Source organism: Phaenicophaeus curvirostris, chromosome 3 (assembly GCF_032191515.1).
Source record: "Phaenicophaeus curvirostris isolate KB17595 chromosome 3, BPBGC_Pcur_1.0, whole genome shotgun sequence".
In the NCBI taxonomy this organism is placed as follows: domain Eukaryota; kingdom Metazoa; phylum Chordata; class Aves; order Cuculiformes; family Cuculidae; genus Phaenicophaeus; species Phaenicophaeus curvirostris.
The window spans coordinates 4,340,303-4,358,603 of record NC_091394.1 but is presented as its reverse complement, the minus strand read 5'-3'; the positions used below and the strand labels follow the sequence as shown (position 1 = coordinate 4,358,603).

General features: G+C 41.0%; 1 protein-coding gene across 1 annotated transcript; it reads left to right on the top strand.

The window, feature by feature from the left end:
* The first annotated feature begins 2,815 nt into the window (after positions 1 to 2,815).
* On the top strand, positions 2,816 to 17,571 carry CYB5A (cytochrome b5 type A). The gene is made up of 5 exons (XM_069853282.1): positions 2,816 to 2,992; positions 11,592 to 11,720; positions 13,343 to 13,372; positions 15,659 to 15,693; positions 16,431 to 17,571. The coding sequence occupies exons 1-5, from the start codon at positions 2,855 to 2,857 to the stop codon at positions 16,507 to 16,509; spliced, it is 411 nt and encodes a 136-aa protein (XP_069709383.1). The 5' UTR covers positions 2,816 to 2,854; the 3' UTR covers positions 16,510 to 17,571.
* The last annotated feature ends 730 nt before the right edge of the window (positions 17,572 to 18,301 follow it).

Here is an 18,301-nt window from a genome sequence, read left to right as displayed (position 1 = left end):
GAGGAACATTGTCAATGATGACTTTGCGGTTCTGATTTTGTTCTGCCTTGCTTACAGCAAAACACATTAAAAAGATTAACATTGGTCACGCCCTAGAAAAGTCACAAGATCAATGTTTTGTGACTGTAATTTTAAAGAAAGTAATGTTTTCCTCTTTTTTACCTTAAAGGAAAACACATTTCAATTTTTTTCTAGCAACGAAAAGTATTTTTTTTTTTAAATGCCAGCCAAGATTATCACTTCATTAGAGAATTCCAAAAGCTACAGCTTAAGGGAAAGGTCCATTTTAAACAAATGAGAAAAAAATCTTGTCCATTTGGAAACAGAAAAGAAAGGCTGTGTCCTCAGCTTTCATAATGTTTAAAAGAATTCTAAATTGCCATCTGGGGATTTTTGTGGCAAAGATGATGTAAAACACATGCTGCAACACTACAGTGATCTGCTTGCTGTTTGAGGCTAACTCCCCTGTGGGAACCGCTCCCTGTATTCGGTGTAAGCCAAATCTTCCCAGTCGTCTTAAAAGCTAATGGGACAGAGTGCTTGCAAAAGGCTTCTCCCTTCAGGCGAGAGGAGAAAGAGAGAACTACCAGTTAACACAGAACTACCAGTCATAAATCATAGGAAATTAATCCACCTGCCTTCTTTATGAGAACCTAATGTGTGTGAGAGAAATTACACCTTTAGATGCTGATAACACGCAAACTTCAAACCACCACAGAGCTCCTGCTAAGCTGACCAGGACATCAGTCAGAAGGTGGCTATCATTGGCTTTCAATCACAACAGACAGGTAAATCACTGAGCTCAGTGGCAATATTTGTTATTTACCATAATGAGATTATTAAAGCTGAGAATGACACCAAGCTGTGCAGAACAGTAGCTACGTGTGGCTCCCATGGCAGGGAGGTTGGAACTAGATGATCTTTAAGGTCCCTTCCAACCCAAACTATTCTATGTTTCTATGATTCTGTGATTCTACTCTTCCAGTAATGAACTGGAAGAGATCTGTAATGTACCAGAGACGGGATCTGAAGATTGCAGTGGCATTCAAAGAGGAAACATGAAGCTGTCTCACACACTCATAACTAACAGCAGACGTACAGTGTACAACACAACTACTAAGCATCAGCTTTGAGCATTAGCTTTTGGGTTGTGGTGGCATTCAGAAAGGAAGCATGAAGCTGTCCCGCACACTGATAACCAAAACAACTACCTCAGCACTAGCTTTGAGGAAAGAGGTCTTGACAGGTCATGTTGGGTAAATGTTTTGTCACTGAAATTATGCTGTAAACCCCACAAAAAAAACCCAAAACCAAAACCCTCGGCCTGTAATCACACTGGAGCATGTACAGGGGGTTTTGCTGTTGAGGGACCCAAGTAGCATACAGGCATAGAATCACAGAATTATAGAGTCATAGAATTATAGAGTAGTTTGAGTTGGAAGAGACCATAAAGATCATCTAGTTCCAACCCCCCTGCCATGGGGAGGGACACTTCCCACCAGCCCAGGCTGCCCAAGGCCCCATCAACCTGGCCTTGAACACCTCCAGGGATGGGGCAGCCACAGCTTCCCTGGGCAACCTGTGCCAGTGCCTCACCACCATCATTGTGAAGAATTTCCTCCTTAAGCCTAGTCTAAATCTATCCCGCTCCTGTGTTTGGAAAGCAAGCTCCCTTTATCAGGCCTGGGCAACATGAGGGAGTGATCTCTGTCAACCACGTGCAGCAAGCCAGGAGCTGGGACAGAATATACTTCCCACTTATATACACATGTATCATTTTCCCTGGAAATCTTATGCATATTCTATTATTTCCCAAGAACTAATTTTAATGGTATTATGAACTTTGAAACAGTCAACTCTCATGGGCTGCATCAAAAGAAGCATGGACAGCAGGGCAAGGGAGGGGATTCTGCCCCTCTGTTCCTCTCTTATGAGACCTCATCTGGAGTGCTGTGTCCAGTTCTGGAATCCTCAGCAGAAGAAGGAAATGGAACTGTTGGAAAGGGTCCAGAGGAGGGCTACAAGGATGATTGGAGGGCTGGAGAACCTCTGCTATGAGGACAGGCTGAGTTAGGGGTGTTCAGCCTGGAGAAGGCTCCGAGGAGACCTTATAGAAACATTCCAACACCAGAAATGGCTACAGGAAAGCTAGGGAGGGACCGTTTAGAAAGGTTTATACTAGCAGGAGTAGGGACTATGGGTATAAACCGGAGAGAGGCAGATTTAGACTAGAAATAAGGAGGAATTTCTTCATGATGAGGGTGGTGAGGCACCCACACAAGTCACCCAGGGAAGCTGTGGCTGCCCTGTCCCTGGGGGTGTCCAAGGCCACGTTGATGGGGCCTTGGGCAGCCTGGTCTGCTGGGAGGTGTCCCTGCCCATGGCGGGGGGGTTGGAACTGGACGATCTTTAAGGTCCCTTCCAACCCAAACTATTATATCATTCTAATGTGGAGGTTTAGAGCCATCTCCCTTCCCGAACGCGCCTTTGAGACGGGGGAAGGCTCCCAGCAGAGGGGTCACCTCACCCCGCCTGGGCAGAGGCAGCACTCGCCCTCACGTCGCCATCCCCCGCGGGAGCCACGTGACCCCGCGGGTCACGTGACGGGCGCGGGAGGGAGCGGGACCCCGCCTGACCGGCTCAACCAGCCCCTTTCTATGATTGGCATCCCGCTCCGCCAATGGGAAGCAGGCAGGCGGGGCCGCTGCGGGCACTGATTGGCTGGCGGGCTGGAGGAGCAGGCGCTGATTGGCTGGCGGGTTGGTGGGGGGCGGGCGCTCGGCGGGCGCGCAGCGGAGTTGGGCTGTAGGCTCGGCGCGGGGCAGAGAGGGAGGGAGGGAGGAAGGAAAGGAGGATGGTGGGAGCCAGCGGGACCGAGTCGTGGCGGGGACGGTACTACCGGCTGGAGGAGGTGCAGAAGCACAACAACAGCCAGAGCACCTGGATCATCCTGCACCACCGCATCTACGATGTCACCAAGTTCCTGGACGAGGTCGGGGGGAGAAGCGGGGAGCCCGGGGCGCGAGGAGGGGTTAAAGCTGCGAAAAGGAGGGGGGGGGTATTGGCTTAAGCTTAAGTTTGTTCTTTTCAGTGTTTTCTTTCCAGCCACTGTTCATTCTTTGGCGATGATAATATCTTGTCTGGATCTGCTGGAGGGCAGGGAGGCTCCAAAGGGATCTGAACAGGCTGGATCCATGGGCTGAGACTAGTGGCCTGAGGCTTAACAAGGCCGAGTGCCGGGTCCTGCACTTGGGGCACAACAACCCTGAGCAGCTCCAGACTAGGAGAAGTCTGTCTAGAAAGCTGCCTGGAGGAGAGGGACCTGGGCGTGTTGGTTGACAGCGACTGACCATGAGCCAGCAGTGGCCCAGGTGGCCAAGAAGGCCAATGGCATCTTGGCTTGGATCAGAAACGGCGTGACCAGCAGGGCCAGGGAGGTTCTTCTCCCTCTGGACTCGGCACTGGTGAGACCGCTCCTCGAATCCTGTGTTCAGTTCTGGGCCCCTCACCACAAGGATGTTGAGGCTCTGGAGCGAGTCCAGAGAAGAGCAACAAAGCTGCTGAAGTTCTTAGTAACATTAAAATTAGTACTTGGGAAATAAAAGAACGTGCATAAGAGTTTTTTCCTCCCTTCGCCTGCTGCTGGGGCGCTGGGGTGGAGTTGTCTCCTGCCTCCAGTTAGCGACTGGTGCTCGCGTGTTGATGGGGAGCGATTGGTGTAATCATTGATAGTCGGGGTTAATAAAGGAGCAGTTTAGTTACTGGGCTAAATCATAGAACGGTTTGGGTTGGAAGGGACCTTAAAGATCATTGGGCCCCTCACTACAAGAAGGATGTTTTGGCTCTGGAGCGTCTCCAGAGAAAAGCGATGAAGCTGGTGAAGGGGCTGGAGAACAGGCCTTATGAGGAACGGCTGAGAGAGCTGGGGGTGTTTAGCCTGGAGAAGAGGAGGCTGAGGGGAGACCTCATTGCTCTCTACAAGTACCTGAAAGGAGGTTGTGGAGAGGAGGGAGCTGGGCTCTTCTCCCAAGTGGCAGGTGATAGGACAAGAGGGAATGGTCTCAAGCTGCCCCATGGGAGGGTCAGACTGGATATCGGGAAAAAAAAATTCACGGAGGGAGTTATTGGGCACTGGAAGAGGCTGCCCAGGGAGTTGGTGGAGTCACCATCTGTGGAGGTGTTTAAAAGATGGGTAAAGAAGGTGCTTGGGGACATGGTTTAGTGGTGGATAGGAATGGTTGGACTCGATGATCCGGTGGGCCTTTTCCAACCTGGTGATTCTGTGATTTTATGATCATCCAGTTCCATCTGGGGTGCCTCCAGACCAGTTGAAGCTGCTCAAGGATCCACCCAACCTGGCTTTGGACACCTCCATGGATGGGCATCCACAGATTCCCTGGGCAGCCTGTTCCAGTGTCTCACTGCCCTCATCATGAAGAATTTCTTCCTAACATCTAATCTAAGTCTTTTCCCTTCCAATTTAAAGCTATTGCCTCTCACACCCTATCACTACATGCCCTTGTAAAAAAGTCTCTCTCCACTGTACACTCTTTTCAGCTACTGGAAGGCCACTATTGTTCTCCTCGGAGCCTTCTCGTCTAAGGTGCTGCTCCGTAAAGATGTAGAAATGCAAGTGCTGACCGATATTTTTCAGTATTAAAAGCAACTGGCATTTATTTGTGGTATTTTGAGTTTTCTTCCCAGTCTGCACAGACCTAGCATTCAATTAAAGAAATTTATGGAAAGCTGTGGAATTGGTCTTTATTAGGGAGTGCAGTGAGAACGAGGGGCCATGGTTTTAAACTGAAAGAGAGGAGATTTAGATTAGGCATTAGGAAGAAATTTTCTCATGAGGGAGCGGTGAGGTATTGGAACAGGTTACCTGAGGAAGTGGTAGGTGCCCCATCCTTGGAGGTTTTCAAGGCCAGATTTGAAATGGATGTTGAGCAACCTGATCTAGTGGAAGGTGTCTCTGCTCATGGCAAGGGGTTTGGAACTGGATGATCTTGTGTTGGATGTCCCTTCCAACACAAACCATTCTATGATTCTATGGATTTAAAGCCTCCATAGTGCTGTAACCCCATCTTGAGCTTTTTGTGGTTTTAAATGCCTAAAATTCAAAGTATAATTTGAGCATTTTGCAAATAAGAGGTTGAAAAGCAATTTTTTTCAAAGGCAGTGTTGACACAGAAGTTATTACATTCTTAATCTGTGTGCCCACAGAAATTGTTTGGCTTTTCAGCAAGGCAGACTGTGAAACTGATCCACTGACTCTTCCTTGATTATTTTAATTCGAACTTTGTCCCTGGTCTGCTTCATCCTTTAGTTATGGAAATCTTGCAGACAAGGCTGATTTTAATTACAGAAGGCCTGAAGGAGAATGCGGCTTTTCATGCAGCCTGAGAAACTGAAGTAGCTGTTCTTGGAAACTTGATCAGTTTTGGTTGATGCATAATTGTATAAGTGCTTCCAGATTGTCGAGGGGAATCCACACCACAGCAGAAGAGAAAAAACACACTTGACAAAAATCCAGGATATAATGAGCTTTTGGATTTAAGTAGGTGCACAAACAAGCTGACAGTCTCTTCCTTCGGGAGACATGATGAAATTTGTAAATGATACGAGGCACTACCTTGTGCAGATTTCTCCCAGAAAGTCTTCATTTTAGCCTTCAGGACAGTGTAGTTAATTTAGCATCTTATCAAAAGTATTCCATTTGTAAGCAGTTAAATGGTTGTTTCTTGGACAGTTGTGGGATGTCTGCAGTCTGGTACATGCGGGTTAAAATTTATCCTCACACCAAATAGCTTTCTAATGTAATATAGTTTGTTTTGGGGCTGAAATTTTGGTTCCTATTCTGATATAATCAATGCATGTGATTGGATAACTATTTTCAGTAAAGTAGCTAAATGAAACTACACTACATGGAAAGCTGTTTGATGTTCATTCTGTTTGTGATTTTTGGGCAGGTGCTCTTAGCTGGAAATGTGTCATAGGACACTTATTTTACCTTTTGTTGAGTGCTTTTGATACCTGGTTGGTTTATACAGTGACGAGCTAATTTTTGTGACACTGTCAGATACCCTGAGGCATTTACATGTGACAGGTGAGGAGAAATTGGAGCCAGCCTCTTGCTGGTGCGTTCCAGAGTATGGTAAATGCTTTTTCAGTGAAGTGATGATTACGCTAGCTGTTTCAGTAGTATTATGGGTTAAACTGTTTTATTTCTTGCAGATACTTGCAGAAATAGAAAAAACTTAAGATATTTTGATAATTAAATGTAGGCTACTAAAATAGTCCGGTAGTACTGTAGAGGATGCACTGCTAGAGCGTTGCCTCTCTCCTCCTTTTCCCAAGTAGTTAACAAGTAAAAACATCAGTTTAGTAGGGTGTGAAGAACTGGGACCAGGAGCTTACTTTACTAGTCCCATTTCTTAATTCAACAAGCAATCTTTCCAACCGCTACGTTAACGTATGGAAATGTTTTCTTCTTGATTATGAAGTTGAAAGCTTTACAGTGCATCTGTGTTAAAGGCACCCTGGATGTTCTCATGCCTAATAAGTGAAAGTATGCTGTTGCTTTTCACTCCAAGAGAGTACTTAAAGGATGTAGTTCCTCTGTCCAGCTATTGTATCTTCATAAAGGTTGCGGATGTTTAGTATGTGTTGGGAGTGGGGAGGCTGAAAAGGAGTGGAAGCATTGCATACTGTCACCCCATCAGCTTGATTTCTTAAGGATAAAGCTGAAAGATGATTTGAAATACAGATGAAGTGCTGGAAGAGGAGGGGCTTGTGCATTTTTATTCTAGGGATTACTGAAGATGAAAATTCTAGTGACTGCTTTTTTTGATATACATGTATTTAAATGGCAGATCTCAGGAAGACATAAATTGAATACATATCTCTGAATTTTCTTTGATTATCAAAGTATATCTTCTAGGAGAGGAGATCCAGAGACCTCAGCTTTTGGAGTGCAGTGTGTGAAAGCTATTGGTATGAAAGGCTGTTCTTGAGACCAGAAACTTGTATATAATCTTTTTCATTCAAAGGCTGTTGGACGTGTATTAGAAAAAAAATTGGGAAACCTTTTAATAGTTTCGGGTCCTGCATCTTTTAAGGGAAAATGGCAACTAGAAATGCATGTGGGATCTTATGGATGTATGTAGTTATCTTAAGACAGATAAGTGCATAATATTAAATGCCAATCAATGGATTAAGTATGTTGGTAATGCTTGATAAACTATGGAGAAATGCTAATAAAACCATCCCACTATTCAGGCTTTAACATCAATCTCATGAGCTTAACAAGAGTAGCTGGGCCTGTAAATGTAAGAATGAAATGCTAAGTGTCCTGACCCTTGTTGTGGTAAGAATCTTCCCTACGGCTTTCGTAGGAACCTTCTTGGATTCCTTCAGTTAGGCAGAGAAGCTAACAAGAATAGAATATTGCTACCTGAGACAAGTTTCTTATTCTGGAAAATATCTATTGTATGTATTTAATATTCTTCTAATACAGACTTTGTTTAGGTTACTTCACTTAGTGGTGGTCTCATAATTTTGTGGAAACATTAGTGGCCAATGAAAATGTTTTTTTTTCCTGAGGTGTGAACTTGTGCTTTCGTGCACCGAATGGACAACTCCCACAAAAAGTGTTTTGCACTGCAGGTCAAATAAAGTGCAGGAGAACAAATATTATTTTACTGTGTCAGAGTGAAAAATGTTCTCTCCACTGTGTGGTGATAAGTGACATTCATCCAGTATGATGATACTGAGGAGGAGCAGCCCACATTTAAGGTGGTGAATATCTTACATTGAAATGTGCCAGCGCTCTCATATTTGGAAGTCTGTCAGTGTACTGTGTGAATTTTTATTTCAGAGACTTACAGTCTAAGGATCATAAACCAGTGTTAGCACTTCCTGCAAGCTTTTATCTGAGCTTAAGGAAGATTTGAAAAAGCTTTGAAAAAAAAATAGCCCTTCTTACAAATCAATTTCAGCTTGCAGGATCTTGCTTAAAAAGATTGCTGAGTGGGGAGGTAGGCACTCACCTTCTGGGCATTTTGCAGTTCATCTAAAACCCTAGTGATGCTTTTCAAAACTACACTTGGGTAAATAGATCTGCTCTCGTAGGCTCCTAAAATTTTTACATGAATACAGAATTTCTGTCTTATAACTTAAGTGATGGAAATAATGTGGAGGACTCTTCAGAATATGTGGAAGTAATCTTAAAACAAAAAAGCATTAGCCTGTTTGTCTAAAGGCCAGGTTCTCTGGGTCTTTCTGGCTCTGTTGCTGCTCCTTTCTGCTTCTCATTCCCTGTAGTGCAGAAAGCAAAACTGAATTTCTAAGACTGCTACTATAGGAGATGTTTGCTATCCTCCCCAAAAGTTAAATTGCACTTCAGATTTTATTCCCCTATTGTGGGAAGGGGGTGGGGACAGTATCTGTGAATTAGGGTAGTTATACTTTAATAGAGTCTTGAACTATGATACCAAGAAACTTGCATGACTCTAGTGAGGGGGAGAAGAGGTTATAGGTGTTCAGGATTAAATAATCGCAGACCTCTGACTCAGATGAGAGCAGTGAATTTAACTGCTTATTTGCTTTATCTCCAACTTTCTAATGTGCTGCTGTTAGGTATTAGTTCATGCTGTGTACTGCTGCTGGCTTTATATATTCTTTTATTAGGCTTGTTACTATGTTGTTATATAGGGAATGTCCTAGGAATTAGCTAGACTAGCTTAATTTATCAGCAAGAGCTTTTTATTTTCCTTAAATCACAATTTATTTTTTTCTCCTGAAAAGCCCTTTATGTGTTTGTAGCATCAGAATTTCATTTTAGGAATCATCTCTGTAATCTTTCCAGCTCCAGATTCTATCCAAAGGCTTTTGACTGAAGTAGAAATTCTGGTATCAGGCATTGTTTACCATGCAGAAGTATGAACAAAGGGCTTGTATAAACAACCTTTGAGAAACTCATCTAACCGTGGAAAATGCTCAGCCACTGATAGAAAAGTCACTTCTTGCCCTTTGTAAGACATTACAGTCCCCCCCTTTCATTAGAGGAGGTGAAGTCTTTTCATTAATTGCTTGCATTCTGTCCTGTTTGTTTGCAGAGGGGTTGCAAGTTTGCATCTTTAAGCAGAGGAGCCATCTAAAAGAGAAGTGTTCAGTTCCCAAGTACTTTTCAGTATGACTACTAGGTTACTAGTAACACCATCTTATGTTGGGGCCTCTGTGTGTGATCCTCTCTCCTTTAGTCTTGCTGATATGGGGAAAAAATGGTACGAGCCTTCCCGATACGGTGACAGAGATCAGGGTGAGTTTTTTTTCCCTTTCAGCTGATATGTAATAATCACTGAGAGGGTTGGTCACAGCCACTGTGTTGACCTTAATATTGTGTTTTTATAGACAGAAGGACCACTTACTAATTGAACCAAAGCCTAATATGACAGAGAAAAGTTGGAGTGCCTTTGTGAAGCTGCTCATGATTACTCTACAGTGAAACAGGGGTTTTGGGAACAAATATATTGTTCTATAGGCACAAAGGATCATTTTATAGGCAGCAACTTGCTGACTATAGTTTGCGTACCCTGTGGAATGGTTTTAATATAGATGCAGATCTACTGGTAGGTGTCCACTTGTTGGATTGGTGGATTTTTGGGGAGGCACTAGTGGAAACCATGTGAACTTGACAACTTGCTGGAATAACCACTGTGTTATTTACTTCTGTGAGTAGGATTTGGGTTCATTGCAGTGCACGGGTATGAGTTTTGCCTTCTTTTCTGCTGAAGAAGCTACATATATTTTTCTGCTTTGGGGGCTGCAGTTGTTTAGCATGGCATAAAAAAACTCCTCCAAACAAAATCCCCCAACCAACAAATCAAATACCCCCCTCACCTCCCTAAAAAACAAAAAACAAACCAAAACTAGACAACCAAAGCCCATGTTGCTGAAGGAATTCTTTCAAATTTAGCTTCTTCAGGGCCTTGAAATGTATGGTCATTTAACTTGAGTGATCCCTCAGCTGTCATCCAGTCTGTTCCCTGAATATTTATGACAGTGGGTTCAAGGGCAGGATTTTGGTGAGCTTGCCATATTTGCATGTTTGTCTGCGTAATCTTTACTCTGCATGCACTTTTTTAACCTTTTTTTTCTTTTTTTTTTTTTTTTCCCCTGCCTCAGCTGCTGTCCCTAATCTCCCCATCGATTGCTTAATCTTGCTTTTGCTTAGTCATGGCAGGGATCCCTTATCCTTCTAGCTGTAGTATCTTGGATCTTCAGAAGAGGGTTGTTTTTTTTTATTTTGTTGTTTTTTAACTTATTTTTTTTGTAAAGCAATTTACTTAATCTGTTAAATGTCTCCCTTTATTGTGAAGGCTCAAGTTTTGGAGTGCTACTAGTGCTACTGCTGCTGGAACTGGTAGTAATGGTGTCTTTCTAACCTGTATGAATGAGTCTTATTCTATTTTATTTTTTGGAAGAAAGGGATTAATAGGAGGTTGATGTGGTGGCTTTGAAGAAATGCTAACCTGAATTACCTAGACAAGCATAAAAGTTTATGCCATTTCTTTTATCTACTATCCAAGCATAGCCTTTCTGTTCAGCTGTATTCCAGGCGTGATAACCCTGTGTAGTAGAAATTTTGCCTCTTTTCATCATCTTTAGATTCTGTAGTCAGGGGCATTAAAAAGAGAATCACATTTCCAGTGTCTTATTTCCTTTGTCACTGGTAAAGTGTTAGAAGTTATTTTATGATTGCCTTAATCCAAGGCGTTACTACTAAAGTCTTTTCAATTTGCTTGCCTGATCATTTCCACTATTTGTGTGGTAGTTTACTTAAAAGTTGAGTGGTGAATTTTTGTGGCATGTTACCTATCTATTGTATAAGTGAATAACTTGAGGCTGAGAAAATCCGCTGAACTAGAAGATAGATAGCAGGGATTTAGGTGAAGGGAAGGGTGATGGGTTGATGTAGTAGATACTTGGAGATGACTTCTCTACATCTCACTGTTTTTATCAGCAATGTGGTTTTGGGTTTCCGTACTCTCCTAAAACCAAACTGCTATTCTGCTGTCTTGTATAAGCTTTCAGTGGTGCCTAAGCAATTCTTGGAGGTTAACCGGGCCAGTCCCTCAGGTCAAACTAGCATTACAGTGAATAGCTTTTTTTGTTACATCTACCTGGAATGTTCTTGCTGCAACTTGCACTTCTTGGCTTGAATCCTTTTGTTGTTTAAAGCATTGTGCGGAAAAAATTATTCATGTCCTCCAGAAGCGAGAACACAGAATGTAACTATTAAGATTGACTGGCTTATTCTACTAATGTTCTAAATGCTTTAGTTGCCACGAGTGATGCCTCCTGCTGCTCTGTCACTGGTGGAGTAGAGACTTAGCTTCCTTGGTTTTGGCTTCAGGGAATGTACAAAGCTCTCTGGGTATTCAGAGAGGCTTATGTTTGCGCTAAAGTCTAACAGCTGGTATTGCAAGGACAGGGTTTTTCTTATTTTTAGAAATGTAGAAATGAAGAATTTCCGTTCTTAGAATGTATAATGTTTTTTAACAACACATGCAAATTCATTAAAATTGCAGCACCCAGGTGGTGAAGAGGTCCTGAGGGAGCAAGCTGGGGGAGATGCTACTGAAAACTTTGAAGATGTTGGCCATTCTTCAGATGCAAGGGCACTGTCAGAAACCTTTATTATTGGAGAACTTCATCCGGTGAGTATGTCAGAGTGCCAGTACTTTCTGTTCACTATAGTAGTTTTGTCTGATTATTTCTCTGGCAGTTTACTTCAAAGTAAAGGAGAGTGGATACCAGCCCTGCAGCTGTTTGTGGATGGACCTGGAGTGGAGACAGGTTCTTCAATTGGGAAGGGAGTTGATTAGTGTAGCATAAGGATAGTTACATCTAAAAATTTGTTGCATTGAAATTTTTTGTAGCTTATTTCTTGAATTAACTGAATATGGAATCATGCCATTTCTGGTGCACCCTGTAAGCTTTGTAACAAGACTATAAAACCCCTGAAGGTGATACGTCACAATGCCTGGAACTTTTTTTATGTCAATTTGTAGAGAGGTTACTAACAGCTGCTTTCATTCTCTCATCGTGTAAATATCCGTCTGGATCTAAAAGTACAATCCTGGCTCTTCATATGTGTTTAGGAAATGGCTAATTTAAGCGTCTTATTTCTAGTTTGATGCTCTGTCATCCCCCCTCTCTGGCTCCCTCTGTTTTATGCTGAATCAGTGTTCCCTACGTGTAGTTACCAGGGTTGTTTATGATCAGTTCCCACCGGATCATCTGTCACTTCCTCTTTTCTCTACTGCCCTTAACATTTCTGGTACTTTTAACAAGCACCTTTCTGCTGCCTCTAGCTTTGAAGAATTTATATTAGCTACTGAGTTGCTGCCTTGGCTTCCTACAGATCGGGCTTGTTAAAGTTCTCCTGCATCTTAATAGTTGAAAACCACTTTTTAGAGACTTAGGCTGTTGATGTGCCCGTCTGCCCATGTACTGCCCATCCCTATCTCTTCTCTTTTCTGTTTTGTGTGGGTTTTGTCTTGCATTTGGGGTAAATATCACTGTCTTCCCTAGCATATTTTACAGTAAGATTCTTGATCTTCTGTCTTACGTCCTTTCTTGATAAATATTAATGTAGCTTCTCCTAATACAAAATTGAACTGTGATGCACATGTGTAACTTTGCAGGCTTGTCATCTATTTCAGATGGCAATTGCTGGCAGTCATGTTGTTCTTAACCTAGCTACGAGTCCAGTTTGACAAGTGGCTTGTTTGCATTTGCTATGAAACAGCTTGGTATTTTAATGTACAAATAGAGCAGTGCCAAGATTAGATACTGTTGGGATTTTATTTTTCTAATAAATGTGACTATTACAAATAAAACTTCATGAGTTTATGGAAGATCTATATTGTTTGGGACCTTTGTACTGGACCTTAGACCAAAACAAGTCAGATGATTTTGCCCGATAATAGAAGTAAACTAAGTAGAAGTAAACTAATGTGATTGTAATTGGAGTCTAAGGTTATGTGTATTGTTTAGAGACAAAGGAAATGCAAAAACGTGGGCATAAGAATGATGAAATATGTTAGGGTCAGCTTTCACTTCTTTATTATATAATGGGAAGTAGTAGTTAAGGAAATGATCTTGTTTATGGTAGCTCAAAAGCATACATTGAAATCTGCTCTTTTTCAACTCTATTTCCTAGGTAAAAACTAGGTACATGTTAACAGAATAGAGTTGCGAACTCAATTTTGTCATAAATGTTATTTGAATGTTTTGGGGTTTTGACTAAATCTTTATTTTGCTTGTTTCCTTGCAGGATGATAGAGGGAAGCTTCAGAAGCCAGCAGTAAGTGTGTTTCTTGAAATGCTGCATGGTTTCTTTTAAGCTTTAGAGATAGTGTCTCTCTCTAAACGGTATACCCCCAAAGGCAAAAATAATTCAGCTTTGTTTAAGTGTAGTGTTTCAGGTCATAAATCTCTCAAACTTGTTCATCTGGCTTGAACGTATCTTCCTGTTAAGCTGTTATTGTCTTTCATTTGTGTGCGTTTGAACCAAGAGGTTACTAAGCATTACACTATAGCAAAAAGGTGAGTCTAGAATCAGCCCATGGTTTTCTAGTGTTCAGTTTAAGGAAAAAAATCAGTTTATAGATGATAAATTCAACTGGGAAGTGTTTGTGGGGAAAAATGTGGTGCTTAACAATAGATCGGTAACGCTAACAGATGGAGAGCGTAGAGTATCATAGTATTACATAGTATATAGTATTACAGATGGTTAATTTGCGATTGTGAACATTTTTCAAGGTTTAGTTACTGCTTACTTACTGTCTGTTTTGGTAGATTTTGGTGAGTGTCCTGCCATTGCAGTATTGCACTTATTTTCCAATTTTTAATTGGTCTTGAATAAAATAAAGTCATGTTGGCCCTCAAATATCAAACTTGTAAAATTCACATGTTCCTTATAGGAACAAGTGCATCAGGGATTAATTTATACAGTTACTGCTGCTGAGTGCATAAAGGTTGTTTGCTAAGGGCTGGCTTAACTGTGCAACAGTGTACTTAGAAAATAGTTGAAGATTCTTTTTAAATGAAGTGTAGTAGGAATAGTATATTACTCTTGCAGTTTGTGAGATTACTTTTAAGAAACAATCACTTGTAAGATCTTCCAATAATATAAATAAGTTCAAGGAAAGAACGTAAAAAACCCTGCATAGATACACTGAAATGTTTGTTATTGCAGTTACTCTTACCATTAGTCAAGGGCTAGAACTAATAAAAATAAGAAATGGAGTGGTAACTACAGTGCAAAGCTTCTTCAAACCAAGAATAATATCTGCCATTCAGATTCCTTTTGAAATTCAGGGCAATTTCCACTTAAGCTGTAAGAGCAGCCCATAAATGCAGCTTAGAAACAGATTGCCCAGTGCAACTTGTAGTAATCCAATCCCTTCATTAAGCTCACAGGAATTTGCTAAAGTTGAAGTTCTTAGTTGGACTAAGGTGTGGTCAGTTTGGATTTGAGATATATCCAAATGACTTTTTTGCTGCACTCCTGTTTACTTATACCTTTTGTTTTAGTGCTGGTCATAGTATCTGTGCTACCTGCATCTGTTCTGCCATTCCAGAAGGAAGCTGGGGTGCTTCCCTGCAGCGGGATGTGTGGGTGTAGCTGATAAGGCAGTTTCGTTTTTTGCTTTGCGCTCTGTCTGTGTAGCAGACCAGGCCCTGGGCTGTAGCTTTCTAGGAGTCATCAGAAGGCTTTGTGCTTTTAAATGTCCTTCTTGTCTTTGCACTGTATTTAAAGTACCCTTGGTGCACATGTTTGGTGTCATACGGTTTAACACCAGGTTTTTGATGAGCTGGGTGCTTTGCTTGTTTGAACCTCTGTGAAGACATTGGGAACCTTTTGCCCTTTAAATGAATTGCAAACGTTTTGATTCTGAAGAAATTTAATTTTTCTGTGATGGATCATGTACCCTTAAATTGAAGTACAGTTTTGATGATGGAATTTTTGAATGCACTCAGGGCCATGTGCAATTAGTAGTATTCATATTAATAAGTCTTCATGTAAATTGTGCACATGTACCCATCTGGGACTTGATCTTGTAGTGCTCCTTTTTCTATGGAAACTGAAGAGAAGCCCAGATCAATATTGAAAACAGTAATATTAATTTGACTGATTCTTATGCAGTCTGAAACGCCACACTAAAAATGAGTTTAATGAGACTTTTGGATGTAAATTTGTAGCTTTCTTTGTGTGACTCCCATATAAGAAGTATTTGTGTATTAATTCAGTCTTTAAAATTCGATTTTAGACAAGTTAGAGATCTTTGTCTTCTAGGAGACTAAACCTTTTCAAATGTAACCTGATTTAAGTTAGCTTAATGGAAAATTTGCGGCAAAGTTCTTGATATTACATATATTTTTAATAACTTTTGACTACAGAAACTCCTGCTAGCAAGCTTCTAATATAACAGTCTGTTATAGGAAATCTGAGAAAATGCTTCCCAAATGCAGTGCATTAAGTTGTTTTTAAATTAGTCCCCCTTCATGAATTTTGAGACATTGAGGGGCTAGTTAAGATAGAGAGCGTCTGCCTGGTCTAAATATCTTTTTATGCTTTGCTTTCCAGGAAACTCTTATTACCACTACTCAGTCCAATTCCAGGTACGGTATGACACCTGATGTCAGACTTGCAAGTTCCTCATGATTATGTTTCTGTAGCTTAGAAAGCTGAATAGCTTCTGCTTGCTAGAAGCTTAGATGTCAGAGAATTGTGTGTGAAAAATTCTGTTCTGTGTGAAGCTGAAGTTGTCATCTATGTACCATTTTACAAGCATATTAGCTTAGCACCTAGATTTTTTTTTTTCTCTCATATTGATAGGTGTCAGTCTCTACCAAATGGTTTAGGTTGCCCAGGCCTCCATTTCTGGAGGCTGTCAAGTGAATAGAAGACATTTGGTGCCATTGATGTCCCTAAAAAAGTCACCAACACCTCACTTAAAATTTGCTACAACGGTTGCATCTGAGGCAAATTAGAGCTGTGAGCAACCTGATCCAGTGGAAGGTGTCCCTGACAGTAGCAGAGGAGTTGGAACTAGGTGATCTTGAAGGTCTCTTCCAACCCAAAGCATTCTATGATTCTATGGAGAGGATTGTATCCATAAGAAGGAAAAATCTTTTGGAATTGGGGAGGGGGAGGGACACAGAGCTGGATGACACTTTGGAACACCATGAAAGGTTTCTTACTTGGCTAGGATATTACTTGCTAGTCCAGGTGTCTTTTGCCATAATTTTGATGTATTTGTTGGAGCAAGGAGGAAAGGCTTTTTTAATCAGTGATTTTCAAAAAAAGCTTTCTGGTTATCACTTTCTAAACTGCTGTTTCAAAAACTTCCTTCTAGTTCATGGTCCAACTGGGTGATTCCAGCAATAGTCGCAATCATCGTGGCCCTGATGTATCGTTCCTACATGTCAGAGTAAGCGCCTTACTGAGAACTAATGCAAGAAGAGACTCATCTCTGAGACAATATAAGCAGTCCTAACAAAATATGTTTCAGGGTGTCTGATGCCTGATGTCTGAAGAAAAATAAAATTTCTTTCAGAAAACTGAACAGTTCTTTTCTGCTGTGCACTTTTCTTGATGTTGCCTTCTTATTTGCTATTCTGAAGTGATAAAAAGGCAGCATTTCTCTTTTTCATGTAACGATTTTATTCTCTAATGAATTACTTTAACTGTATTGGTTTCTGTGTTAGAATATTGGTTTTTATGTAACTCTGATTCTGATTCTCTCTTAAATCTGTTATGGTGTCCATAGGACTTTCTTTACACATAAATTTTACAGCTTTAAATGGCTACCAAAACTGTGTACATATGTTTGTCCATGTATGTGACTTAAGAAAACAACATGATTTTTTAAGTTAAATGTAGTATGTTTCAGTGAAAGACTAATTGAAATGTAATGGAAAAAAGCTGAGTGAATTAGTGAGAATAGGTGCCTGTAAGCAGTTGGATCATACCAATAAGGCTATAATGAGCTGATTTTTTTTTCTTTTCTTCTTAACACCTGCTCTTATAGTTGCTGTAGATACACCTACTATCAAGTTGTTCTGTTTGGCTCCAGTTGAAAAAATTAGGCATGATATGAAACCCAGTATTTGGCCCAGTTATTTCTATCTCAGTTTTGTGAAAAGTAGCCTTTTTTTTGCAAAAAAAGGTAGGAAAAAATACTGTGTAAATTACCCTAAAAGTAATGTAACTGCTACTAATAATACTGTTGCTGCCAAGCGCTCAGGTGACTCTAGAATTTGTTCCAGAAATTTTAGACTTCTACGAAATCTTTGATGTTTTCATGCATATTGTGAGGGGAAAATCCAATACATGAAATCTTTTTCACTGCTCCGTGAAGTGTTCCTTGGTGCTTTACTATGAAGAGATGACTTATTTTTACCGATAAATACCAGATAACTGAAAGTTTGCATTTTGTGTTGAACATTTTTAGTCATATGTAAATGATCATGAATAAAATTTAGTTGTTTACTCTTGCTGGTTGAGATAAATTCATTTCAAACTTTTCTGAAGCTCTTGGAAGGCGTACGTTTGCATATCTGTTTAATGGTGCATCCTGAAATTCAGTGTATGTCACTTATACAAAGAAACCATGTGTGAAAAGTGGGGAAGGGAGCAGTTAGCATAGATAAACCTTTTCATCAGCATGACCTCAACATCAGCCAGTGACTTGGCAGTGGTTTGGCCATGCAGGCTCTGCCTTCCTAACAATCATCAGGACTGGACACACTATTCCAAGGGCTGCATCGTGGCAGCACCACAGAAGATGTACTTAGTTTAGCCCTTGTGTCAAATCAAATCAAACTAAAAGATGGTACATTGCGAACATGAGCTTTTAAGAAGAAAAAAAAAATGGAGGAGGGTAAGTACTGTGACTTCAGGAGATCCATGTGCATATGTAGAAATATGTCAATACAGGAATCCTTCTAAGAATTCCTTGTTGTGGAATTCCTGCTGTGGTAATTCCTCTACTGTTACAGCAAATAGAGATGTCTCATACAGCTTCGGTGGTGAAAGTGTTGCTCTCTTATATTTGTGTTCATGTGTCTCTCAGACTTGGTTTACAGATAAAGACACATGCACTTAGACCCCATGAACTTATTTACTTCAGAAATTTTACTCTGCAGTATAAATGGCAGTGTTTGGGTTGTGTCTAGCACTAACTCTTTTGTGATCTTGCCCTAGTTTTTCCTCTGAATGTGGTGA

Bases quoted from the DNA above. Each gene is read 5' to 3' on its own strand.
- CYB5A (XM_069853282.1), top strand. From the start codon at position 2,855: ATGGTGGGAGCCAGCGGGACCGAGTCGTGGCGGGGACGGTACTACCGG. The intron at 11,721-13,342 runs GTGAGTATGTCA...GTTTCCTTGCAG, and splicing joins TTATTGGAGAACTTCATCCG to GATGATAGAGGGAAGCTTCA. The intron at 15,694-16,430 runs GTACGGTATGAC...ACTTCCTTCTAG, and splicing joins ACTACTCAGTCCAATTCCAG to TTCATGGTCCAACTGGGTGA.